The 27,321-nt window shown below is 46.7% G+C and overlaps 1 protein-coding gene across 1 annotated transcript in view; it reads left to right on the top strand.

Annotated features, from left to right (window-relative positions):
* Positions 1 to 27,321, top strand: part of LOC144604066 (polypeptide N-acetylgalactosaminyltransferase 15-like) — a 69,441-nt gene that overhangs the window by 1,087 nt on the left and 41,033 nt on the right. Inside the window, exons 2-4 of the mRNA XM_078418135.1 lie at positions 2,657 to 2,823; positions 11,301 to 11,505; positions 20,896 to 21,063. Coding sequence (XP_078274261.1) covers positions 2,657 to 2,823; positions 11,301 to 11,505; positions 20,896 to 21,063 — 540 coding nt within the window. The remainder of the gene's footprint in view (positions 1 to 2,656; positions 2,824 to 11,300; positions 11,506 to 20,895; positions 21,064 to 27,321) is intronic.

The raw sequence follows: 27,321 nt of genomic DNA, 5'->3' as shown, positions 1-27,321 counted from the left end.
GTTGAAGGTATAATTTATTTGGGAGAGTGTGATGTAGATTTTAGCAGTAACGGCGCTGTAGAAAACGTCGTGCTGCAATGTCAAGGTTTACGAGGTGGTGGGGGGGAGAGTGAATCTCAATTCCTGAACGGCGGAGCCGGCGTCGTCATATAAACAGTAATGGCATAATTTAAAAAAGGAAAAAATGCTGGAAACATTCAGCAGTTCAGCAGCAACTATAGAAAGAGAAGCAACATTTTCAAGTTGCTGAGCCATCAATGGAACGGTGTAGAAAGATCTTTCTTGGCAGAACTCTTTGCTACATCACCAAACAATGTAGGGAGTTCCTTAGTTTGGTGATGCAGCAGGAAGCTCTCACCCTCAATGCATTATATCTAATGAGAGAATGGTGTTAGTGGAAAAATGGAAGATAACATCGTAACTGAATTTTAAAACAGCATAGACAAAAATATTGAGTCTGGATGTCAAGACTACATGTAAGAATGTGGAATGGTTCAATGGGTCTTTATTGTCACGTACGCACTGTACAGTGAAATACTTACACAGATCGCCCTATTGTGGCTCCATTTACAAAAGAAAAGTCCAGTCCACATGCTGGATGTACTGGAGCACCCCCAATCCAGGTAAGCTCACAATGCTGCTGTGAGGCCTCCTCTGTCCCCCTCGACCGGCTTGGCCCGGCAACCACCGTCCCTCTCCTCACCCGACAGTTTCTGTGTCCCGGGGGGAACCTCCTGTAGCCAGCTGGTGTCATCAGGTCATTAGTGACAGGAGTAGAATTAGGCCATTCGGCCCATCAAGGCTACGCCGCCATTCAATTGTGGATGATCTATCTCTCCCTCCTAACAATTCTGCCTTCACCAAAACCTCTGACACCTGTACAAATTAAGAATCTATCTAACACCGCCTTAAAAATATCGCTAGCGGTATAAAATAAAGAAGAAGGGATTCATCTTGTGTCGGAAAAAACTGCAGATGCTGGTTTAAATCGAAGGTAGAAACAAAATGCTGGAGTAACTCAGCGGGTCAGGCTGCATCTCTGGAGAGAAGGAATGGGGGTGACATTTCGGCTTGAGACCCTTCTTCAGACTGAAGATCAGTCTGAAGAATGGTCTTGACCCGAAACGTCACCCATTCCTTCTCTCCAGAGATGCTGCCTGACCCGCTGAGTTACTCCAGAATTTTGTGTCTACCAAGGGATTCATCTTTCTAGGAATGCTAAAATTTTCTGTGACATATCAAAGAAGGATTTTTATAGTGTTGGATAGTGTGGCATTCTAGATCTGTCAAATAGTATTCTATGCACTAGATATATTTTAAGAATTGAAAGGGATATATATAGTTTGTGGTGAATTTTTCTTACTCTTAATATATTTCATTTTAACATAGAAAAATAGTTGGAGAAATATTTAGTAAACACTGGAGGCATTTATAGTAGGCACCTTTACTAGGTGTCTAACGCAGTTGTTCTCAGGCCAATCTGAAATTGATATCCCCCCCCCACCCTCCCATTTCTCTATGGAATCACTCTTGGACAAATGGGAACCCTCTCTGGTGAATTTGTTACCAAGTTGGGCTTTGGAGGGATGGCGTGAACCACCTACTGCTAATAGCAGTAGCTGAATAATATATATTTCTCTTCTGTTTTCTCCTGTAGCTGAAGGAGTAGACTAAATTTAAAAAAAACACTCATTCAGTTGTTCCTCTCTCTTTGACCCTTAAGTATTTTAGCTATATTGAAACACATCAGGCACTTTGTCATCTATCACACTGGCATAATGAAATTGAGAAGCTAGAATTGATTATTTTGTGTTACAAAATCTTCAGACTGATTAGCCAGAGAGTGTGTTATAATTATAAATCTTTATGATTTGAATAGCTAACAAAATGAAACTATATTTTGTAAACCATAACACCAAAGGAGACAAAATATTCTATTCAAGAGCTGTTGTATTTCGAGTTATCTTTTCCTCACTTTTAGTTCCAGTCTGCATAGTATTTTCTATAACATGATTACAGCCTCTCAGAATTTGTTAACTGCAGCTCTCTACAGAATAATGCAGAACTGTACCTGTCACCATTTTCCAGAAACTCAAATTAATATACAGTAAAGCAGGTTCCATGGATTGTCCATATGTAATCAGGAAGATGAAGTGCTCACTGCGCCTACTCCTCTGTTTAATAATATTTGTAATAATTTGAAGAATCTGCAATCAATGTAATTGCAATCAAAATTATCTGTGATATAAGCAAATTAAAACTATTTTGTTAATTTTATCAGTGCATAGTCATTTAAAATGTCTTTAAAAGAGAACATTTCCATCAAAACTGTAGTGTAGAAATGATGAAAGCACCACTATAGTGGCTGCTGTATTATTTAAGTGGTTTGCACTTGAGCTTTAAGCTTACCTGAAGCCCATAGACTCATAGAGTAGTTTTGCCTACAAAGATTCGTATTATAATTTTCAATGAGACTGCTATGGACAGTTGCCCATCTAGCTGAATTTAACAGTTTTAAATCAAATATAATAGAGAACAGAAGATCCATGTTCAGCTATTAATCACATATGGTCACAATATGAATACCCAGTCAATAAATTGTTGTGCTGTGTGGTGTGTGTGAACAGAGCTGAGTTTCTCATTAATTTGTATATAGATGCCTGCAGCAGGAATATGGTCAGAACCTGCCAAGTGCCAGCATCATAATTTGCTTCCACAATGAAGCCTGGTCCACTCTTCTAAGAACAGTGAACAGTGTTATGGACACAGCTCCAAAAAGATTTCTCAAGGAGATCATCTTAGTGGACGACCTCAGTAACCAAGGTACTTCTTAAGAAGGAAAGCACAATAGATAGCAAAATAGATGCGTGTGTGAGAGAGAGAGAGGGAGAGAGGGAGAGAGGGCGGTCGATGGTCTTGCCAGAGTCGGCTGCCTTCCCCTCTTCCGGGCCTACGTCCGTGCGCGCGTGTCCCTAGAGAGGGAACACGCGGTGATCACGGGGACTCTGGAGGCCTTCCGTGGGCGCTGGTCACCGCGGGGGGTTGAGAGCATTGTAAATAATGAAGGCAACATTGTATTATAATGATCACTTGATGTTTTGTAACCTCTGAATGTGGTTTTGATGTGATGTATCATGTGTTTGTGCTGAATAAAGTCTTTGAAAAGGAAAAAAAAAAAAAAAAGAGGGAGAGAGGGAGAGAGAGAGAAAGAAAGAAAAGTGCAATTGCACTATAGTACTCAGCAGGGACATAAGCAGTAATTTTAAAATTGTGTTCTGTACAAATGGTACATTGGTCCCCTGGAGACCATTAGCAACATTTCCAGATGGGGGGGGTGGGCCGGACTATTTTTCCACCTTCCTTAGACGTAAACATATTTGACTTTATTATTAAGTAATGCAATTTGGTTTGAACACTTCACAGACTCGCACAACATTCGCAACATTGGAAAGATGCCATTTGCCCCGTCCATATCAACTTTGTGTGAGGACAATGCAGTTTATCCCACTCTCCTTCTCGTTCCCTGCTACTTTACACACTTTTTCCTTTGAGATACTTACTAATGCTGGAATTTGTATTTTAAATCCCTGCCAATGTAAATTTGATTTGTCTTTAAAAAAAAACTGAAACCAAGATCCAAGTCACAAAACTGCAAGGACATATTGTACATACTTACAAATAATTAATATTAATTCATAGACTTTTTAAAATACAGCTTTTTTAACATTTACTTAATGGAAAAAGAAAACAGAATAATTTTCATCCATCCTTTCATCTCCTTTTTACTTCCTCCCATTCTCAATTCTATCATGAAAGGGAAAAAAAGCTGCTTTATTGAGACTGGAACTATTGGTTGTTATTCAAAATCTCATCAATTTTTTTATGACTGAATCAGCCACAGGACATCTGCATGCAGGGTAAGAGATCTTAGTTATTCATGTCTGTGAATTTTGCGATTATTTTATAGAATGGAATTATGATATAATTTGTTTCTGCTCTAAAAAATAATAATTCAAAGTTCAACAATGTACAAGCACACATAATGCGGGGTTTTTAGATATCAGCACAGTTATAGCACCCACAATCTATAGCTTCTCTCCACACACTCAGATTTTCAGAGAATGAGGTGAATCCAGAAATCCTGCTTTTATTTTAATACTTAAAGTTTCTCAAATACGATTTTCCATTAATTTTTCAATTTTGCGTTTTAATGACAAGAAGTGAATTACTTTATTGTGTTCTCTTCTTTTACTTAAGCAAATAATCATTTTAGCTCAGTGTTCAGTCACTTCTTAAAAATATATGGTGAATCACCTTGATCTCATGTTGATTTGGGACTAGTGGCGACAGACAATAGACAATAGGTGCAGGAGGAGGCCATTCGGCCCTTCGAGCCAGCACCACCATTCAATGTGATCATGGCTGATCATTCTCAATCAGTACCCCGTTCCTGCCTTGTCCCCATACCCCCTGACTCCGCTATCCTTAAGAGCTCTATCTAGCTCTCTCTTGAAGTGAATGCATTCAGAGAATTGGCCTCCACTGCCTTCTGAGGCAGAGAATTCCACAGATTCACAACTCTCTGACTGAAAAAGTTTTTCCTCATCTCAGTTCTAAATGGCCTACCCCTTATTCTTAAACTGTGGCCCCTTGTTCTGGACTCCCCCAACATTGGGAACATGTTTCCTGCCTCTAACGTGTCCAACCCCTTAATAATCTTATACGTTTCGATAAGAACTCCTCTCATCCTTCTAAATTCCAGTGTATACAAGCCTAGTCGCTCCAGTGTTTCAACATATGACAGTCCCGCCATTCCGGGAATTAACCTAGACAGCATATGCATTTGATCTTGGATTTCTCAACGTTATCATTATGAACGGATGTGCTAATGCAGCCCCCGCTATCCTTCGACCGGATCTTAGGAATCCTTTTACTTTAGAAGATTGGTCAAACCTAAACCAATCTTCACTAATCTCCCACTCTTCCCCACAATCCCAGCCCCATCCTTATAGGGTGAAACAATTATAATTCAGATTACTCTTTAAAGCATTCTTGTCTATCAGTGTAAATGGAGCCTCTGGCACTATTCAAAGTAGAGCTGTTCGCTTGGCTAACATTTTCTCCTCATCAATACCACCAAAAATAGATTAGTAATTTATATTGTGGCGGCTCCCAAGGGTCGGGCCATACTACTACCGACCCCTCGGCAAGGGGAATGGACCAGTCCAGGGGGGCGGTCCGGTACCATGTATATAAGGACAAGGTTTTGGGCGCGAAGCCATTCCGGCAGACTCGACCCGTCTGATAACCGAGGTGTAATAAAACATAACGCCCCCGAAATACCTGGCTCCTTGCCTTTATTTCGGGCCTCTATCGACGCGCCACATTGGTGACCTCGACGGTCCATTCAGACTAGGATGGACAAACAATGGATAGCCGACCGTCCGTCCGGCTCGCAGGCCGACCAGGCCGCAGCTGTCGACGCGGTAGCCATCAAGCTCCCGACCTTCTGGACCACCCGGGCTCGCGTTTGGTTTTACCAAGTGGAGGCCCAGTTCCAGCTGCGGGGCAACACAACGGATGACACCCGTTTTTTCCACCTGGTGGGAACCCTTGACCAGGACACGGCCAAAGAGGTAATGGAGTTCCTCCAGGACCCCCCGGCCCACGATAAATATGAAGCCCTTAAGGAGCTGCTGCTCCAAACCTACGGGCTAACCCGAATGGAGCGGGCCGAAAGGCTCCTCCACATGCCAGGCCTCGGTGACCGGCGCCCATCTAGCCTCCTGAAGGAGATGGTCGCGCTGCTCGATGGGCACAGACCGTGCCTGATGTTTGAATACACCTACCTGCACCTGCTGCCGGCCGACATTCGCCTGCAGCTCACCGACGCCTCCTTTGCAGACACCCGGGCCCTCGGCAGGCGCGCGGACGCGCTGTGGGCGGTGCGCCGTGATGACATCAGCGCACTAAGCGTCACTACAGCAGCGCCCGATTTTCTCCGATCGGGCGGGGGAACTGTGGAAGGAGTGACAGCTACGCCCGGGAGGCCTGCAAGATCGGCCTCGGTGGCCATTGCGGGTCCTGCACCCGCACATGCACCTGCAGTCCCACACCAGCAGGCTCCAGCCAGCACCAGCAGGAGGCACTGGTGTTATTACCACCAGCGCTGGGGTGCTGCAGCCCGACAATGCCGCCAGCCGTGCACGTTCCCGGGAAACGCCGGGGCCGGCCGCCAATAGTCCCCGCGGCGGCCGGCCAGATTCACCGCCTCTTCGCCTGGGATCGGCGCTCCGGGGGCCGCTTCCTCGTGGACACCGGGGCGGAGCTGAGCATCCTGCCCCCTTCGCTGCTGGACATTCGTTCTGGGAGGCGGGGGCCCATCCTCACCGCTGCAAACGGGAGCCACATTCGGACTTATGGCGTCCGCATGGTCCACATCGTTTTCGGCGCCAGCCATTTCACGTGGCAGTTTACTATCGCCGACGTCTCCCAGCCGTTGCTCGGGGCTGACTTTCTGCGGGCTCATTCTCTCCTGGTGGACGTCAGGCAGCAGCGCTTGGTCCACTCCGTGACGATGGAGCCCATTGCGCTGCGGCTGAATGAGCCCGTTGTACGCCCACTGTCGTCCGTGGACTCCCATTTCGCTCGGGTTCTGGCGGAGTTTCCAGACATTATGGCCCCGCAATTCCGGTCGTCGACCCCCAAGCACGGGGTGTTCCATTACATAGTAACTACCGGCCCACCCCTCCACGCACGAGCACGCCGACTGCCGCCTGAAAAGCTACGCCTGGCACGACAGGAGTTCCGCACGATGGAGTCCTTGGGGATCGTCCGCCCTTCCAACAGCCCATGGGCATCCCCACTCCACATGGTCCCCAAGGCAAACGGGGGCTGGAGACCTTGCGGGGATTATCGGCGGCTGAACGTCGCTACCGCCGAGGACCGATACCCCTTGCCCCACATCCAGGACTTCAACGCCCATTTGGCCGGGGCCACGATATTCTCGAAGGTGGATCTGGTGCGAGGCTACAACCAGATCCCAGTCCACCCGGAAGATGTGCCCAAGACTGCAATCATCACGCCGTTCGGACTCTACGAGTTCGTACGGATGCCGTTCGGCCTCAAGAACGCCGCGCAGTCATTTCAGCGGTTAATGAACGGCGTGTGTTGCAGGCTGGATTTCCTGTTTGTCTACCTTGACGACATGTTGGTAGCCAGCCGCTCACGGCAGGAGCACTGTGCCCACCTCCGGCAGCCTTTTCAGCGGCTCAGCGAGCACGGGTTGGCTATAAACCTCGCCAAGTGCCGCTTTGGCGTGGCCACAATTGACTTTCTCGGCCACCGTGTGTCTTCACAAGGCGCGGTTCCCCTGCCGGACAAAGTAGATGCCATCCGCCGGTTTCCCCGTCCGTCCTCGGTGCGTGGCCTGCAGGAGTTCGTCGGCATGGTGGCCTTTTATCACCGGTTCCTGCCATCCGCGGCCCACATCATGCGGCCGCTATACGAACTGCTGGCGGGCAAGCGTAAGAACGTTGTGTGGACCGACGAGGCGGTAACAGCCTTTGACGGTGCGAAGGAGGCCCTGGCTCGGGCTGTGCTGCTGGTTCACCCACGGGAGGATGCCCCGACAGCCTTTACGATGGACGCCTCAGAGTTGGCGGTTGGTGCCGTACTGGAGCAACTGACGGACGGGGGTTGGCGCCCCCTGGCCTTCTTCGGCCGGCACCTCAACAACGCCCAGAGGAAGTACAGCGCCTTCGACCGCGAGCTCCTCGCCCTGTACCTGGCCGTTCGTCACTTCCGCTATTTTCTGGAGGGCCGCCCGTTCACCGCTTACACGGACCACAAGCCGCTCACGTTCGCCCTGGCAAAGGTCTCCGACCCATGGTCCGCCCGACAGCAGCGCCAGTTGGCCTACATCTCGGAATTCACCACCTCCATCCGCTTCATCGAGGGGAAGGAAAACCGGGTGGCCGACGCGTTGTCTCGCCCCGCCATCAATGCCGTTTTAGAAGTGGCACCCGGCATTGATTATTCTGCCCTGGCGGAGGCCCAGCTAACGGACAGGGAGATGCCCGCCTACCGGACTGCCATCTCTGGCCTCCGCCTTGAGGATGTTCCCCTCGGCCCCGGAGCAGTGACGATACTATGCGATGTGTCGGCAGGTCAGCCGCGCCCCATTGTCCCGGCCGCGTGGCGCAGGAGGGTGTTCGACGTGGTCCACGGGCTGGCTCACCCATCCATCCGGGCGACGACCGCACTGGTAGCTGCGTGGTTCATGTGGCATGGTCTGCGCAAGCAGGTTGGCCACTGGGCCCGCACCTGCATTCCGTGCCAGACGGCAAAAATTCAACGCCACGTCCGGGCGCCACTCCAAGGGATCGGTCTACCCTGCCGACGTTTCGACCACCTGCACGTGGACATTGTGGCCCGCTCCCGCCGTCCCGGGGCATCACCCACCTCCTCACGGTGGTGGACCGCTTCACGCGGTGGCCGGAGGCCATACCGCTGGCCGATACATCTACAGCCACATGCGCTCGTGCGTTGGCTGCGCACTGGATTGCTCGCTTTGGGGTGCCGGTGGTCATCTCATCGGACCGGGGGCCACAGTTCACCTCCGAGCTGTGGTCGGCCATGGCCCACCTGTTGGGCGTGCGGCTGCACCACACCACGGCCTATCACCCGCAGGCAAACGCCCTGGTGGAGAGGTTCCACCGGCAGCTGAAGACAGCGCTGAAGGCGCGACTCTCCGGCCCCGACTGGATGGACAAGCTACCATGGGTCTTGCTGGGCATCCGGACTGCGCCCAAGGAAGACCTGGCTTCATCCTCAGGGGAGCTCGTATACGGGTCCCCGCTCACGGTGCCCGGGGAGTTCGTGCCCTCGTTGCCGGGGCAAGAGGATCCGCCCTCATCCACCCTACAGCGCCTCCGAGAGCGAGTTGGCAAGCTCGCACCCGTGCCGACGTCCCGCCATGGGACATTCCGCCCTTACGTGCCATCGGCCCTCCAGGACTGCGCCTTTGTGTTCCTGTGCCGTGACGCCCACCGGACGCCACTCCAGAGGCCGTATGAGGGCCCGTACCGGGTGCTGGAGCACGGACAGACAACCTTTGTCTTGGACATGGGGGGCCGGCCGGAGGCCGTGTCAATTGACCGCCTGAAGCCGGCCCACTTAGACATCGACCAGCCTCGGGTTGCCCAGCCTCGGCCACGAGGTCGCCCACCCTTCCGGGACCCACCACCTGTCCCTCCAACCGTGCCTCCGCCGGCCCCTCTGTCGACCGATTACCGTACGCGGTCCGGTCGGGTTGTGCGACCACCAGTGGGTTTCGTGCCTCCGGTTCTGGGGGGGGGGGGGGTCCTGTGGCGGCTCCCAAGGGTCGGGCCATACTACTACCGACCCCTCGGCACGGGAATGGACCAGTCCAGGGGGGCGGTCCGGTACCATGTATATAAGGACAAGGTTTTGGGCGCAAAGCCATTCCGGCAGACTCGACCTGTCTGATAACCGAGATATAATAAAACATAACGCCCCCGAAATACCTGGCTCCTTGCCTTTATTTCGGGCCTCTATCGACGCGCCACAATATAGTCATTTAGATTGGGCGGTGAGGGAAATGCCTTTAATGCTTTAGGTATATGCCTTTAATTAGAATTGGTTTCTCTGAATCTCTATACAGATGCTGCTTGGCATGATGTGTGTTTCCAGCAATTTTAGTTTATATTTTATATTTCCAGCATCCACAATATTTAGCTTTTGGTTATTTATTTAAGACAATATTAGCACAGAATAACTTATTTGTTTACCTTCTTAGCTGTAGTAGCTACACGTAAGATATGTTAAGAGTTTCAACATGAAATGCATCACATCATTAAAAATAATATTTATTGTTATCAGTCTTTGGGAACAAAAAGGAAACTAAAATAAATATATTATGAAACAAAACACTGAATTCTTGATCAAGTAATCTTATGTTGTATCTCGATTGCAAATAACTACATGAAAATGAAATGCAAACACATTTTTGTCAAAGTGCCAGTATAGAGTAATGCTGTGATATGGAATCCTGTTACCATTTAATAAAGTGATATTTTCACTTTTTATATTATAAATAACATAAAAACATATGCATTCATTTTGAATTAATATTTTACTTTCCCAAGTATCATAAATGAACTCCAGAACCACTTAAATCCACTTAAAGAATAGCATACTGTGCCATGTGTTTTGGAAAAATTACATTTCCTGAAGCAATATTTTTATTTTGTTTCCCATTAGATGGCTTTGGTTGACACAATGAGTTTTACAACCAGTCTGCCAACTGACTAGAGGCAGGGAGCAGCAACCAGCCAAATCCCCAGCCCCAGTTGTTTTTCCATATTGCAGAAAGCTATCCAATTCCAAAGTAGGTCACGTATACACTGGGATCAGCCCTATACACTGGGATCAGCCAATCTTTCCTGTCCCGCCTGCAACTGGTCCAAAACGCCGCAGCGAGACTCCTGACGGGTTCCCGTAAAAGGGACCACATCACGCCAATTCTGGCCTCTCTCCACTGGCTCCCTGTACGGTACAGAATCAACTTCAAGCTCCTCCTATTCACATATAAAGCCCTAAATGGCCATTCCCCCCCCTACATCAAAAATCTTCGAACCCACCTCTCTAACTCCAGGTCCCTCAGGTCAGCCGACTTGGGGCTACTCACTATCCCGCGGTCTAGGCTTAAGCTCAGGGGTGACCGCGCTTTTGCGGTTGTAGCTCCTAGACTGTGGAACAGCATCCCTCTCCCCATCAGAACTGCCACCTCCATCGACTCCTTTAAGTCCAGGCTCAAAACCTATTTCTACTCCCTAGCGTTTGAGGCTCATTGAGGAGGCGCTGTGAACTGTTTTGTATGTGCTGTTATGTTTGCGTGCTACTGTATGTTTCATTTTTTCCCTAGTACCTAATCAGATGTACAGCACTTTGGTCAACGTGGGTTGTTTTTAAATGTGCTATACAAATAAAATTGACTTGACTTGACTTGACGTAAAGCTCATTAAACAAGACAGAATGTTCTAGTCCATGGGAGAAATAAATTCTGGGAATATTTGTTGTGTCTTCAATTATTCACTTGGATTATTGACCATGAGTAAATTACCCCCATCTCATGGGTATAAATGTATAAATAATTTTGTATTTAACACATTGGGAAGAACGAAGAGATGTCTGCAAACAGCAACTTTGGTACCTTGCTACCTTTTGGAGTCTAATCAATAACTGGGCAGAACTATAATTATTTTTCTTATTCACAGGACATCTGAAGGCAGCTTTAAGTGAGTATATTTCAAAGCTGGATGGTGTCAGGTTGATTCGCAGCAATAAAAGATTGGGGGTGATTGGAGGTCGTATGCTTGGTGCGGCTCGGGCAACAGGAGATGTCTTGATTTTCATGGACTCTCATTGCGAGTGTCACAACGGCTGGCTTGAACCGCTCTTGGATAGAATAGCTTTTGACAGGTAAGGTTGGTGAGCTCTCACTTAATATCTGATCAAAACTGACAAATTTAAGACTGAAAATAATGTTTCTTTAACGATATTTGATAAATATCTGAAAGAAGTACGAGTTGGAATGCTTTAGTCTGTAATTTCTTTTCATACATTAATGTACACTTAATATCACTTGGCGTGTCACCAACCATCAGTTTCCATATGTAAACATAATTTAATTTAGCCTGAGCTGCAATGCCAGTGCAAGATTGGCCTCGTTTTCCTTGAGTTCAGAAGAGGAAAATAATTAGATTGCATTTCCACTCCAGACCACTGTCCTTTATGGCCGGTAAATACTTGTTTGTCAGTTGAGCAAAATGGTACCTGCCTGAGATACCCCAAGGAGTCTTTTTTCTTTTCAGTGCCAATTCCAAAGTTGTGGGTAAACCCCTCTGCCAATTCTATACATGAATGCCAAAGGTGAAAATGTTCCCCCTTGCTTGCTAAGCTTGCTTACAGAGAGAATGGTCACTTGGGAAAGATAGCACTGACCCACTCATACTTTTGAAAAATGTTTTTCACATAAGTCATTGCACATACATCAGATGAGGATTACAGAAAGGAATTGACATGAACTTCTTGTATTACATCAGAAATAGTAATTTGGGGGTAAAAACAATCTGCTTCTATGTTCCTGAAGCTTGCTGCGAGCACATATTGGGAAATTGACAATTTCAAACATGTGATTTTTCCATCCATGACAATAAATGGATAGGAAAAATTGACTGGCAGTGAACAAATGACACATTGTCTTGTCATGAACATGAAAAGCCAAAGCTGAATTTTTACTTTGTTATATTAGGTACATTATATCTTGTTCATCATAGTCAGCTTGCAGAAATTCTTCAAGCTTTTCAAGAAAATCTCTCAAACCACAAATATATCATGCAAGGGCAATGAACATAATCTGAAATTTAGGCATTTTGATTAGTTAAATGTTCTTAATCTGCAGTCAATACTACCAGCTCATGTGGAGTCTGCATTGATATTTTTCAATTAAATAAAGTTAACTAATTTGACATTGTTTCACATGTAAATTGATATTTTTGGATTTTTTATTGTGAAGTAATACCTTCAAGTTGAAATCCTACTATGCATTAAATGTACTTTGCATTAAATCTGTTCTATGTACACTGTCCTGTGTGTTCTGGTTCTGTCTAGCCTTCCTTTAATAATTCTAATGACTAACAATTGGAATGTCAGCAAACTCTGGAACGTCCCAGGCAATGCATCCATCAGGTGATTAATATCAGGTTTCCCAAGCAGCAGCTAAAATTACTTCCATAGATGGCTAACCATAAAGAATAAAAGTAATTACAACATCCTTTGGACATTATTCCGTAAATTAATTAGATGGTTTAAAAGGCATTATTATTACCTTGTTCAGCTTTTAGGACAAAATGACAAGGCTGTATATATACTTTTTTTCCCCCCCAAACAGCAGGCTGCAGCATTCAATTAATATATTTCTGTGAAATTTAATCACTTGTAACATTGTGCTTAACTTAGGAATGACCCCGATAATGTGCATCTAATAAACGATTTGTGTGTACGTTCTAACCCTGGGAGTTGCATTATTTTAAATTATAATGATTTGAAATGGACCTGATGCTTTCTCTGGGTTTTACAATGGAGACCATCCTGAATCAATTTTTGCACTGGAGATTAAACTGATTAAAATTACCTGATCAATTTGAGTGCCGAGTCTTCAGTCTTAATTTATGGTTCTTGCCACATGAGATTTCTTTTAGCTGTTTTTATTAATAAGTGCACTACAGGGCGGCACGGTAGCGCAGCGGTAGAGTTGCTGCTTTACAGCGAATGCAGCGCCGGAGACTCAGGTTCGATCCTGACTACGGGTGCTGCACTGTAAGGAGTTTGTACGTTCTCCCCGTGACCTGCGTGGGTTTTCTCCGAGATCTTCGGTTTCCTCCCACACTCCAAAGACGTACAGGTATGTAGGTTAATTGGCTGGGTAAAATGTAAAAATTGTCCCTAGTGGGTGTAGGATAGTGTTAATGTACGGGGATCACTGGGCGGCACGGACTTGGTGGGCCGAAAAGGCCTGTTTCCGGCTGTATATATATGATATGATATGATATCCATTATCCAAATTAAACCAATTAAAAAATCAGTATGTTACTATGTGCAACAGGGTTTAAAACAAATACACCCACTGTTAATAGATATTCAGACAAACCTTTCTCTTTGTGTGTCCCTCATGTTGGAGCAAGTTAAGCAAAGATTTTCACTTTTTTATTGCCAGTTCCATGGCATACTATCCCTTTTGGGACAAATTTAGCTGTAACAGACCACCAAGCAAAACATTTGTTGGCTCAGCATTTTCTACCTTTGGGCCTTTGCAGGTACCATTCAGTTTGCAGATTGTCAAAATGTGGGGACATTTGCGATTTCTGTGACTATATTTCTCCCAATCCCCATAGATATTCTTTAGCATTCATTCTCTAAAGAAGCCTTTTTGCCCTGCATACATGCACATACGTGGCATACAGCTAAAACTGGTGTCATTAAATTCTATTTAAAGGGATTTTTACATTTACTCTGTACCTCAACTTCCCTCGTCAATCTCCAAAGGCTAGGTCTTTCAAGAAGACATTCTTCCTTTGTCTGACTTGCTGGGAATTCCTGAGTTGCTGACAGCTGTGGATACTATATTAATTTCTCTGCATTATTGCAGCATTTTAAGGATCTACACAGAAGACACATTTTTTTTACAGACTCTTTCACATATCACCATTATTTCAAGACTACTTAGAAGTTTCATTCAGAGAAATGGCAGGAACATCACCAGGGCGAGATGAAGAAAATATAACTTTAATCGCTAACGGCTATGTGCTAAGTGGAGGTCCTTTGGCCTTGGCAGGAAAATCATGCATTTCTAATCATCTTTCTAAGCTGTTCAGCAGCATACTCCAAGCCTGCACTGACATATGGGTTTTAGAAAGGGAAAATAGGCCTTGAATTCTATCAAAATCACAGTTGAAATAGGAGCTGGAATATACACTGATCAGCCAAAACATTATGACCACTGACAGGCGAAGTGAATAACATTGTTTATCTTGTTACAATGGCACCTGACAAGGGGTGGGATATATTAGGCAGCGTGAACTGTCTTGAAGTTGATGTGTTGGATGCAGGAGAAATGGGCAGGAGTAAAGACCTGAGTGACTTTGACAAGGGCCAAATTGTTATGGCCAGAAGACTGGGTCAGAGCATCACTGAAACGGCAAGGCTTGTGGGATGCTCCCAGTCAGCAGTGGTGAGTACCTACCGACAGTGGACTGAGAAGGGACAAACCACAAACCGGCGACAGAGTGTTGGGCGCCCAAGGCTTATTGATGCGCGAGGGCAACGAAGGCTATCCCGTCTGGTCCGAACTGACAGAAGATCTACTGTGGCACATGTCACAGAAAATTTTAATGGTGGTCACAGGAGGAATGTGTCACAAAACACAGTGCATCGCACCCTGCTGCGTATGGGGCTGCACACTGAGGATCAACAGCATATTAGGCAGGTGGTCATAATGTTTTGGCTCCTCAGGTCATAATGCTTTGGCTGATCGGTGTAGTTGTGATAGCTGTGTCAGAAATCTCCCACCTGCCACTTTGGTAAAAGCTCCAGAATAAGAGTCCATAATCAGAATCTGAAATAGGTCTTCGAGCCCTGATGTGAGCAGTTCCACCATGACAAAGTGTTGGTAAAAAGAGAACAAGTGCACTCTAGCACTGAAAATTTTATATTAAAAATCTAATCAGAAAGCCGTGATGAACAAAGGACATTTCTGACAGTTACCAAGTAAGAGTCTCTGACCTCCATTGATGCCCAAATTCTAGATTTCCACATACCCAAATACCGCTGATGTTATCTAGCATGACATTAGGAAAATTGAAATTCCACTTGTGGGTGTACATGCAGATGGCACACATAGATAAACACTCACAAATATGTATCAGACTGGTTACCCCATCTTGCATGAAAGATGTGTTAATGCTGGAAAGGGTCTCGAAGAGATTTAAGAGGGTGCTGCCTTTTAAGGAAGGTTTTAATTATGGGGCAACCTTGACTAAGCTAGGGTTGTTTTCTATGGTACAAAGGAGGCTGAGGGAAAGCTTAATTAAGTTATAAAAAATAGATAGATTTATCATGTGGTAGAGAGGATTGATTTAAAGTATTTATCTTAGCAGAGAGAATTGATTTAAAATAACTGGAAGAATTTGAGAAGAAATTAGCTTTGTTTTTCATCCAGAGGGTAAGCAGTGTCTGGAATTCATCCCGTTTAAAAGGTACTTAGATATGCATTTGAGGAGCTGTGGAATACTGAGATACAGATTGAGTGTAGGAAGGTGGGATTAGGCTCGGCAACTCTGTCTTGACTAGCATGGGCACAGAGGGCCAAATAGTCTCTGTCTGTATTGTAAATCCTCCATGATTCTCTAATTTGAGACCTGATATCCCTTTAGAGTGCAGTTATAGAGTCATATAGCATGGAAACAGACCCATCAGCTCAACTCTTCCGTGCTGACCAAGATGCCCTAGCTAAGCATGCCTTTGTTTAGCACATATCCCTTTAAACCTTTCGTATTCATGCACCTGTCTGAATGTCTTTTAAATGCCGTTATTGTACCTGCCTCAACTACCTCCTCGTAGTTTGTTCCTTATAGCCAATACACTGTGAATGAAAAAGTTGCCCTTCAGTTTTGTACTAAATCTTTCCCCTTTTACCTTAAACCTGTGTCCTATGGTTCTTGAATTCCTCACTCTGGGTAAAAGACCCCATCGCACCCTATCTATTTGCCTCATGATTTTATACACTCCTTAAGATCACCCCTCAGCCTCCTGCGCTCCAAGGAATTGACCTAGCCTGACCAACCTCTCCCTATAGCTCAGGCCCTGGAGTCTAGGCAACACCCTCGTACATCTTCTCTGCACCCTTTCTGGCTTAATGACATTCTTCCAATAGCATGGTGACCAAAATCGAAAACAATAATCCAAACTAAAAACACAAAGTACTGGAGTATAATAATGGGTCAGGCAGCATCTCTTGAGGACATGATTAGGCCATGTTTCAGGTCAGGGTTCTTTCTTCAGACTATTCATGTCATCCAGAGATGCTGCCGGACCCGCTGAGTTACTCCAGAGTTGATGAAAAACTAGGTAAATATCCTGACAGGATCAGAAATCATTGAGGTGAGGGTGCAGGCGAGGATCTGACATTCGGGTGATAATTTTTTTTTTGATTTGTCACGGTACCTTAACAAACACAAAAAAATGTAGACTGGATTCCAATGCAGGCACAACAGAGAATGGAAGAATTATCATTTCATACATATGGGTTTTGATTTGAAGGTGTGATATTGATTTTATCGTATTTATATTAAATAAAATAGCAAAGTGCGTGTGCCCTTTCATTGTGGGAAGGTCAGACATTGTCCCACAATAACTTTTTTTGTAAACATTTACTTAATTCAACTGCTTCAATTATGTCAAAGTTATGGCAGCAGTATCTACAGGAACAAAAGTTACAAAAATATGCTAATTTCTTAAGATGATATAAAAACTATTACAAACTTTATTTATATTTTCAGATCAAGATAATCTGATACTTTGGTGAAAAATCTAATACTTTTGTGATATATCGTCAATGCTTGCTGTATTAATAACTCTAATTGAATCTTGATTCCAACCAAATGGTTAATGGAATTTGCAATGCAGTGTAATTAAAAACGGTGTCGGATGCAAATTCCTCAGTTTGGCAATACTGTCTCAGTATATTTGGTGCATCAAAGGCCTCTGCAGTTACATTTGATTTCCAATGCCTTAATTTATGCTATTGTTTAAAACTGACAAGTGTACCACCACAAATAAGACAATGGACAATCATATTTGTGGTAAGCTATGTTGAAATCTCCACCCTTGTCTCGAAAATGTTCTTTCAGCTCTGTTGGTTTGGGATTCATGGGACTTTGGATCAGAATAAAGGAGAAATGCTGTATCTCTGTTTCCAGATGTGGCCAAAGGGAGCCACAAGGGTGTATTCCCTTGCATCTATTGACATTCAAGTTGTGGGTTGGACAGCAAATTGAATAATTGAATTGAATACATTTTTATTAGCCAAGTATGTATACATATAAGGAATTTGCCTTGGTGCTTTGCTCGCAAGGATAACAACACGATATACAGTAGACAATTAAAAATAAAACATAATTTAAACGTGGAGAATAAAATAAAATACAGAGCAAAAGGAGGCTACAGACTTTTGGCTGTTGAGTAGAGCTACTGGTCATGGAAAGAAGCTGTTTTTATGTCTGGCTGTGGCGGCTTTGACATTCCAGTCACCTCCCAGAGGGAAGTACTTCAAAGAGTTTGTGGCCAGGGTGAGAGGGGTCAGAGATGATCTTACCCGCTCGCTTCCTGGCCCTTGCAGTGTACAGTTCATCAATGGGGGGGAAGGTTACAGCGCACAAACCTCTCGGCTGATCGAACAATGCGCTGCAGCCTCCGGATGTCATGCTTGGTGGCTGAGCCAAACCAGACCATGATGGAGAAGGTGGGGACAGACTATGGACCAGTATAAAACTGGACTATCATTGCCTGTGGCAGATTGTGTTTTCTCAGCTGCCGCAGGAAGTACATCCTCTGTTGGCCCTTTTTGAGTGTGGTGGCCTCCCATTTTAGGTTCCTGGAGATGATGGTTGCGAGGAACTTAAATGACTCCACAGATGTGACTGTGGTGTTGATGGTGAGTGGGAGGAGGGGAGGGGGAGCTCTCCTAAAGTCTACAATCAATTCGACCATCTTAAGATCATTGAGCTCCAGGTAGTTGTGATGGCACCAGGACGCCAGCTGTGTCACTTCCTGTCTGTAGGCAGATTCCTCCCCATCTTGGATCAGTCCAATCAGGGTTGTATCGTCCGCAAACTTGAGAAGCTTGACAGAGGTGTCTGTGGAGGTGCAATTGTTGGTGTAGAGAGAGTAAAGGAGAGGGGAGAGTATGCAGCCTTGCCGTGCTATGCTGAAGATCAGCGGGTCTGAAATGTACTTTCCCAGCCTCACATGCTGCTTCCTGTCTGTCAGGAAGTTGGTGATCCACTGACAGAGGGGTTCAGGCACAGTCAACTGGGAGAGTTTGGAGTGTAGTAGCTCTGGCACAAAGGTGTTGAATGCAGAGCTAAAATCCACAAACAAAATCCTTGCTACATGCAGAACAGTGTTGCTTAAATCAAGATCTGGGACTGCAGTGTGCACCATGAAGAACTATACTGCAGTTACTATCCACATTCTTCTCATAAGTTCATAAGTTATAGGAGCCGAATTAGGCCATTCGGCCTATCGCGTCTACTCCGCCATTCAATCATGGCTGATTTATCTTTCCCTCTCAACCCCATTGTCCTGCCTTCTCCCCATAACCCCTGGCACCCTTATTAATAAAATCTTCTGTTTTAATAAGCAGTATAGCAAACAGTGTTGACAGAGGGGAGCCTGTCCCCGAGGGGAGTGTGTTTGGATTTTCAGAAAGCATTTAATAAAGTGTCATAACATGGCTTTGGAGAAAGTGTGTCAACCTGGTTCAAGGACTGGTTATCATGTAGAAGACTGAGAGTTTAAATTGATGGGTCTTTTTCACACTGGATGTTTGCTACTAGTTGCAGACCCCAGGGATCATTTCTTGACCCTGAGTTATTTACTATCTATACTTTTCTATTTACTATCTATTTTGCTGATGACACAAAAGTAGATGGGAATACATGTTGTGATGAGCATATTTGGACTCCACAATGGGATATAGATAGGTGAGTGGGCAAAAATGTGGCAATAGAGTTTATTCCAGGATAGTGTGAGGTTTTGCACTGCATTTGGAAGAATCAAGACATTATTATCTCAATGGAAATATCAATTGAGTGGATTTCGGAGGAGTTTAGGTGTTTTTCTACTTTACACTGGATTCTACCATCAAAAACATATTCTCCTTCATATGTTTTTCCAGCATTCTTGTTTTTTATTTCAGTAACCTTAAGGCAAGCCAATTTACATATTTCCTTCAACTCTCCAGAATGGCACAGCCTAAATGGATAATAAAGGATAGAAATTGAACTGAGAGTGCCATTCTACTGATTATTTCCCATAAATCCCTGTATTCTGCCATTGTGTTGCTTAATTAATTTAGTAATGGAGCAGTAAATAAACATTCCCATTAGCCCAATTTGATTAGAGATGCTTTCATTTTCTAGCCGTTGTAGTATGATCCAAAGCAATTTGCAAGTTTTCAAGAATACAGGGAAATTGAATCAGGGATAGGCCATTAGGCTGTTCAAGCCTGCCCCACCATTTAATATTGTCATGGCTAACCTATGCTAGCCTCAACTCCTCTTCTATGCTATTTCTCCGTACCCCTGTTGCTTAATCTATTAAATATTTATTCAACTCTGCTTGACATATAGTGATTCAGCCTCCACCACCTGCCAGGGCAGCGAATTACAAAGATTCACCACCCTCTTCAAGAAGAAATTTCTACATACTGTGTTTTAAGTGACAGGCCCTTATTTTGCAGTTGCGTTCCCTGATTGGAGACTCTTCCACTAATGCAAACATCCTAACATCTACTCTGTAAAGCCTCCTAAAGATCTTTATGTGTATAAGATAATGTCATTCTTCTAAACGCAGCTGTATAATGTTAAAACTGCAGTTTGAGATTTAGTTTAGTTTAGAGATACAGCGCGGAAACAGGCCTTTCGGCCCAACGGGTCCGCGCCGACCAGCGATCCCCGCACATTAACACTATCCGACACCCACTAGGGACAATTGTTTTCAGATTTACCAAACCAAATCACCTACAAACCTGTACGATCAAGCCGAAGATCTCGAAGAAAACTCACGCAGATCACGGGGAGAACGTACAAACTTCGTACAGACAGCACACGTAGTCGGGATCGAACCTGGGTCTCCGGCGCTGTATTCGCTGTAAGGCAGCAATAGCGCTGCACTACCATGACTGGCCTATTTACAGTTATTCTCACTCATGTTTAATTAGATCATCAATTGAATACTGATTAGTTTCCAAATCTGTAAATATTCAATTTTTAAATGCTTAGTACTGAAGTGAAATACAAAGAAAAGCTTTGCTGATAAAGTTAGGGAAGGAGGAGTTTGATCAAATCTTATAGAATAAATCCCAATCAAGAGAAAATGCAGGTGATGTTTAATTTTTTTTTTCTTTCAAATACAAAGGAAATCTTTACTGATAAAGTTAGGGAAGGAGGAGTTTGATCAAATCTTATAGAATAAATCCCAATCAAGAGAAAATGCAGGTGATGTTTAATTTTTTTTTCTCTTTCATCGCAGGACTCGTGTTGTTTCTCCTGTAATAGATGTAATTGACTGGAAGACGTTTCAGTATTATCACTCTGTTGATTCGCAGAGAGGAGTTTTCAACTGGAACCTGGACTTTCATTGGGAACCAATACCAGAGAATGAACAAAAATGGAGGAAATCTCCCATCAGCCCCATACAGTAGGTGTTAAGAAGAGTTCCCATTTAATTCTCAAATTATATTTTTTAAAATAAGGTAAAAATTATATGAAAGGATGTACCTGTTCCCAATACAACTAAAAATTAGAGGGGACAATTTCAAAACACATACAGTGATGTAAACTAAAAGTTAAAAGGTAATAAATATCCTCATACTTTACATAATACTACATATGGAGTAACCCGTTTGAGTTAAGAAAATAATCCAGTATTTCAATTGTCACTGACTCAGACAATCAAGAAAAGTCCAGGGTCTGATCTCTCACTTGCAATGGATATGACTTAATCAATGGCCATACTGCAAAACTGTTGAGTCAGAGTGCTTCATAGAGTGGCACACCGTTTGGGTTTCCGTTCACACTTGTCAATTATTCTTGCTGCATGTGAAATGTCCCGTGCAGTGGAGAAGGCTACAGAGTAATGGTCCTGCAACTAAAAGGTTTATGCTTCTTCTGGCTGCTGGGGGAAAATATTGTGAAACTGAATAGCTGAATCCCAGCAGGAGTTAATATCTGCAGAATAGTTCATCATTTTATCGAAGTAAAGAATTTTATACTTTTCTGACATGGCATCTTGAAAAATATTTATTTTATCATCTTTGTTTAAGAAATGTGAATAGCGTTCTCATTGTGAAATAAAATCTTTTACATGAAATGTTTTTTGGAGATACAAATAAACATTCCTGATCTATTCTCCACTTTAGAATGCACTGAAATCGAACATTCTCATAATCATTCCAGTGATACATGTTTTTCGTGTGGCCTGAGAGTACAAGTTCGAGTTTGAGTTCAGTTTATTGTCATGTGTGTAAGGGGTTTCTGCGCCGAGCTTTCGCCCGACCTAAGGTCCCCGTGCCTTGCTCTGATCCCTTGACCAGGCCGTGCACACTGGTTCCCCGTGAGTGGTTCGACCCACTCACCCCTTACGGTTCTAGACACTGGGCTTAGATGCAGGAGCTCTTATAGTGCAGAAAAATTCAACCAGACCAGATTTTAAAACCAGGGTTTAAATGAAAAAGGCTTTTATTCAGCACTTGGGACTATTGTCCATGAATACTTATACAGTTCTATAATACATGTCTATGAAACACATACCGAATCACACGAATACTTATAACTATGAATCATAAAACACACACAGTTCTATAAGACATATACACGAATACCTTTTACTTATGAATTCTTAAAACACACAGTTCTACAAGACATATACACGACTGTAAGATGGGGAACGTACGACGCATCGCAACCTTGACCAACACATATTTTAATACACACCCAACGTTTATTCACAACCACCCTCCCCTCTACACTAAACTATGTCCAGGATATGTAGGATTTGGAGTCCATGCTCACCATGGGGCTATTACTGGGGTTACTGGCTGTTCGTTTTGCAGTATTTCTTCTCGAGTTGCGTGCCTGTTCCTCTCTCTTGCATCCGTTCTTCTTGCCTGTCGTTTCTTCCTCCTGCATTCGTTTGACTTCCTTCTGACTTGCCTGCTTGCGTTCCTTGCAGGTTTTCTTCTCGAGTTTTTTTTTTTTTTTTTTTTTTTATCAAAAAATACTTTATTCAAGTTATAAATATCATTTACAAAACATCATTTTTAAAACAAACCCATCCGACATTCCCGGAGGTTACATATTCAATACAGGCATTTACTTAGACCTTTACATACATTTACATACATATCCCTTATTTGGAGGGGCGTCTCTCTCCACCACACCCTGCCCCCCATGTCCAGCAGCGGAAGGACCCTAGACTGTGGTCCTCCCCCACAGGGCCTTGGCGTTGGCGGCACCGAGCTTCAGAGCGTCCCTCAGCACGTACTCCTGCAGTCTGCAGTGGGCCAGTCGGCAACATTCCTTGACGGACAGCTCGCTCCGCTGGGAGGTCAACAAGGATCGGGCAGACCAAAGGGCGTCTTTCACCGAGTTGATGACCTTCCAGCCGCACTCGATGTCAGTCTCGGAATGCGTCCCTGGGAACAGTCCGTAGAGCACAGAGTCCTCTGTGACGGAGCTGCTCGGAATGAATCGTGACAGGGACCCCTGCAGACCTCTCCAGACTCTCCTGGCAAATCCACACTCTTTGAAGAGGTGGGCCACCGTTTCCTCTCCGTAGCAGCCGTCCCGAGGGCAGCGTGCGCTGGTAGTGAGGTTCCGGCGGTGCAGGAAGGATCTGACTGGGAGGGCTCCCCTCACCGCCAGCCAAGCCAGGTCTTGGTGCTTGTTGGTGAGTTCTGACGATGAGGCATTTTGCCAGACAAGCTGGGCTGTCTGTTCTGGGAACCACGCCACAGGATCCATGGAGTCATTCCCCTGCAGTGCCTGCAGGACGTTCCGTGCTGACCACTGCCCGATGGACTTGTGGTCAAAGGTGTTGGTCCGGAAGAACCTGTCCACAAACGACAGATGGTTCGGCAATGTCCAGCTGACTGGCACATTGCGTGGCATCTGCGCCAGGCCCATCCTTCGCAACACCGGGGACAGGTAGAACCTCAGCAGGTAGTGGCATTTGGTGCCCACGTGCCTTGGCTCTATGCTCCGCCTGATGCAGCCACACACGAAAGTGGCCATCAGAATGAGGGCGACGTTGGGCACGTCTTTACCCCCGTTGTCTGCCGACTTGTGCATTGTGGCTCGTCGCACCCGGTCCATCGCCGACCCCCAGATGAAGCGGAAAACGGCCCGGGTGATCCCCGTGGCGTAGGAGGGAGGGACGGGCCACACTTGCGCCAAGTACAGCAGCCCCGAGAGCACCTCACACCTGATGACCAGGTTTTTCCCCGTGATGGAGAGGGAGCGCTGCTTCCACAGCTCCAGCTTCTTCCCCACCTTGGCTATCCACTCCAGCCAATTTTTGTTACATGCCCCAGCCTTCCCGAACCAGATCCCCAGCACCTTCAGGAAGTCAGGCTTGATGGTGAAGGGGATGGAAGATCGGTCGGGCCAGTTGCCAAAGAGCATGGCCTCGCTCTTCCTGCGGTTTACCCTGGCCCCCGTGGCCAACTCAAACTGGTCGCAGACGCTGATCAGTCTGCGGACCGACCCTGGATCCGAGCAGAAGACGGCGACATCGTCCATGTACAGGGAGGCCTTGACCTGAGTGCCCCCACTGCCTGGCAGTGTCACTCCTCTTATGCTCGCATCCTTCCTGATGGATTCGGCAAAGGGTTCAATGCAACAGACAAACAAGACAGGGGAAAGCGGGCAACCCTGCCTGACTCCAGACCTGACGGGGAAGCTGTCTGATTCCCACCCATTAATTTGGACTGCACTACAGATATCAGAGTAGAGCAGTTGGATCCACTTCCTGATTCCCTCCCCAAAGCCCATTTTGGAGAGCACGTCCCTCATGTACGTGTGCGATATCCTGTCGAAGGCCTTCTCCTGGTCCAAGCTGACCAGGCAGGCATCCACCCGTCTGTCCTGCACGTAGGCAATGGTATCTCTCAGCAGCACCAGGCTGTCTGAGATTTTCCTGCCAGGCACAGCACAGGTTTGGTCCGGGTGGATCACCTGTCCCAGAGCAGACTTGACCCGGTTGGCGATGGCCTTAGACAGGATCTTGTAGTCTACATTCAACAATGTGATGGGTCTCCAATTCCTTAAGTCATTCATCTCCCCCTTCTGCTTGTAGATCAGGGTGATGTTGCCCTTCCTCATAGAGTCTGACATGCTGCCTGCTAGGAGTATATCGTTGTACACTTCCAGCAGGTCCGGGCCCACCCAGTCCCACAGAGCCGAGTACAACTCTGCCGGTAAGCCATCGCCTCCGGGAGTTTTACTCGAGTCAAAGGAACGGATGGAGCCAGTCAGCTCCTCCAGGGTCAGTGGTTGGTCCAGACTCTCCCGCTTGCTGTCGTCCAAGACTTCCGTGATGGAGGACAGGAAGTTCTGGGAGGCGGTGCTGTCTGTGGTCTTTACATCGTACAGATCCTTATAAAAGGATCTGCAGATCTTGAGCATGTCTGTCTGCGAGGATGTTACCGAGCCGTCCTCCTCCCTAAGGCTTTTGATCACAGAGCTCCCCCTGTGAACCTTATGGAAGAAGTAACGTGAGCACGTCTCATCTTGCTCAACATGGCGGACCCTGGACCGGAAGATGATCTTGGAGGATTCAGAGGTAAAGAGCCGAGCTTGCCGGCCCTTCAACTCTCTCAGTTCCTCCCTCACATCCACCCCTCTCCTCTGCAGAAGGAGTAGCTGCTGCAAATCTGTCTGGAGTTGACACAGTTCCCTCTTACCCTGTCTTGCTCTCTGAACACCTTTGGAGACGAAGAACTTCTTGATGTTCTCCTTTGTTGCCTCCCACCAGAGTGTCTGGGAGTCAAAGAGGGGCCTCACAGTTCTCCAACATGCGTAGTCCCTCTTTAGCTCCTTAACGTTCTCCGGGGTCAACAGCTCCACGTTTAGCTTCCACGTCCCTCTGCCCGCCTTCCGGTCCTCCTGTAGGTGACAGGTGGCCTGAAGGAGGCAGTGGTCAGAGAAGAACACCGGGGCGAGGTCGGTGTGTCTGACCGTGACGGCCCTCGATGTGAAGAGGAAGTCTATCCGGGACTGGGCTGAACCGTTTGGTCCTGACCAGGTGAACCGTGGCTGGACTCCGCCTGCAGGGTCACTGAAGGCGTCGCGCAGCTTTGCATCTTTGACCGTTTCCACCAGGAGTTTGGAGGTGCCGTCCAGTCTGTGGTTGGCACTGCCGGATCGTCCAGCCGCATCGATGATGCAGTTGAAGTCACCGGCCAGAACGAGCGGTCTAGACGTGGCCAGCAGCGGTGGGAGCTGCTGGAGGACGGCCACCCGCTCGCTCCACCTGGGGGAGGCATACACATTTATCAGCCGGAGCGGAGAACCACGGTACATTACATCCACCACCAAGAGACGACCCCCCACCACCTCCCTTACCTCAGTGATGGTGAAGCCCCCTCCCCGCAGCAAGATCCCCAGACCGGACGCACGACAATCATTTCCCCCCGACCATACCGACAGTCCGTGGGGCCACCATCGCGACCACCTCCGATAGCAGCGAAGGTGTGGCAGCCCGCACTCCTGTAAAAAAGTCACATCCGCCTTTACCTTGGCCAGGTGCTGCAAGGCGGATACACATCGCACAGTGCTCTTCACACTGCGCACGTTTAAGGATGCCAGTTTCAGCTCCATTGTCCTTTATTGTCCCAGGCGATCCTCCCGCATGCCAATCATCTGGCTCAGTTCCTGCACATTTTTGTCGCACAGGTAGTGGTACAGGTTGGTGGCTTCCTCAGCACAGGGTATATTTTCTGGCGAAGCCACTGCGCTGCTCCCAGTGTCCTGGAGCTGGGGCCCATTGGCCACTGCACTGCTCCCGGTCTCCCGGAGCTGGGGCCCATTGGCCACTGCACTGCTCCCGGTCTCCCGGAGCTGGGGCCCATTGGCCATTGTGCCGCTCCCGGTCTCCCGGAGCAGGGGCCCATTGGCCGTTGTGCCGCTCACGGTCTCCCGGAGCAGGGGCCCATTGGCCGTTGTGACGCTCACGGTCTCCTGGGGCTGGGGCCCATTGGCACTGCTCCCAGTCTCCTGAGGCTGGGGGGCAACAGACACGTTCTTTCTCTTACCTTCCTCCTCCCCCGTTTCCTTCCTCTGCCTCTGCCTCCGTTGTCGGCTCCTCCCGGTCGTCTCATCCTCCGATGCGGAGAGGCTGCTGGCCTCGTCCTGGGAGAGGACTCTTTTTTGGGACTTGCTTGCCCCCTCCGCCTTTTTCTCCGTGCGCACAGCCTTCAATGTTTTCCTCGACTGTACCAGCTTCCATCCCTCCTCTTCCTGTTCCCCCTCTTCCATCGACTCACCCTCGTGGGGAGGGGCCTGGGGGGCTCCGTCCTGCGGTTGGGGGCTCCTGGTGGTCGCGTTGTCCTCGCCCCTGCTCTCCTTTCCTTTTTGGGCTTTTTCCGTGGTAGGAGGCGTCTCGTCCACCCTGGGGGTGCTGGCAGCGGCCCCTCTTATCGCCTGTGCATAAGTGCTAGCTCTTTTAGGGCAGGCCCTGTAAAGGTGGCCTGCCTCCCCACACAGGTTGCAGCTCTTACTCTCTTTACAATCCCTTGTCTCGTGGCCTTCTAACTTGCAGTTTCTGCAGACGATTGTCCTGCATTCTGCCGCCACGTGCCCAGGTTTGTTGCATTTCCTGCACACCCTGGGCTGCCCCACGTACGTCATGTAGCCCCGGTTCCCTCCGATAGCGAACACCGAGGGAGGGTGGACAATG

The sequence above is a fragment of the Rhinoraja longicauda genome, chromosome 2 (assembly GCF_053455715.1).
Source record: "Rhinoraja longicauda isolate Sanriku21f chromosome 2, sRhiLon1.1, whole genome shotgun sequence".
NCBI classification, from domain to species: Eukaryota; Metazoa; Chordata; class Chondrichthyes; order Rajiformes; family Arhynchobatidae; genus Rhinoraja; species Rhinoraja longicauda.
The sequence above is the reverse complement of the archived record's forward strand: the minus strand, read 5'-3'. Positions and strand labels throughout refer to the sequence as shown.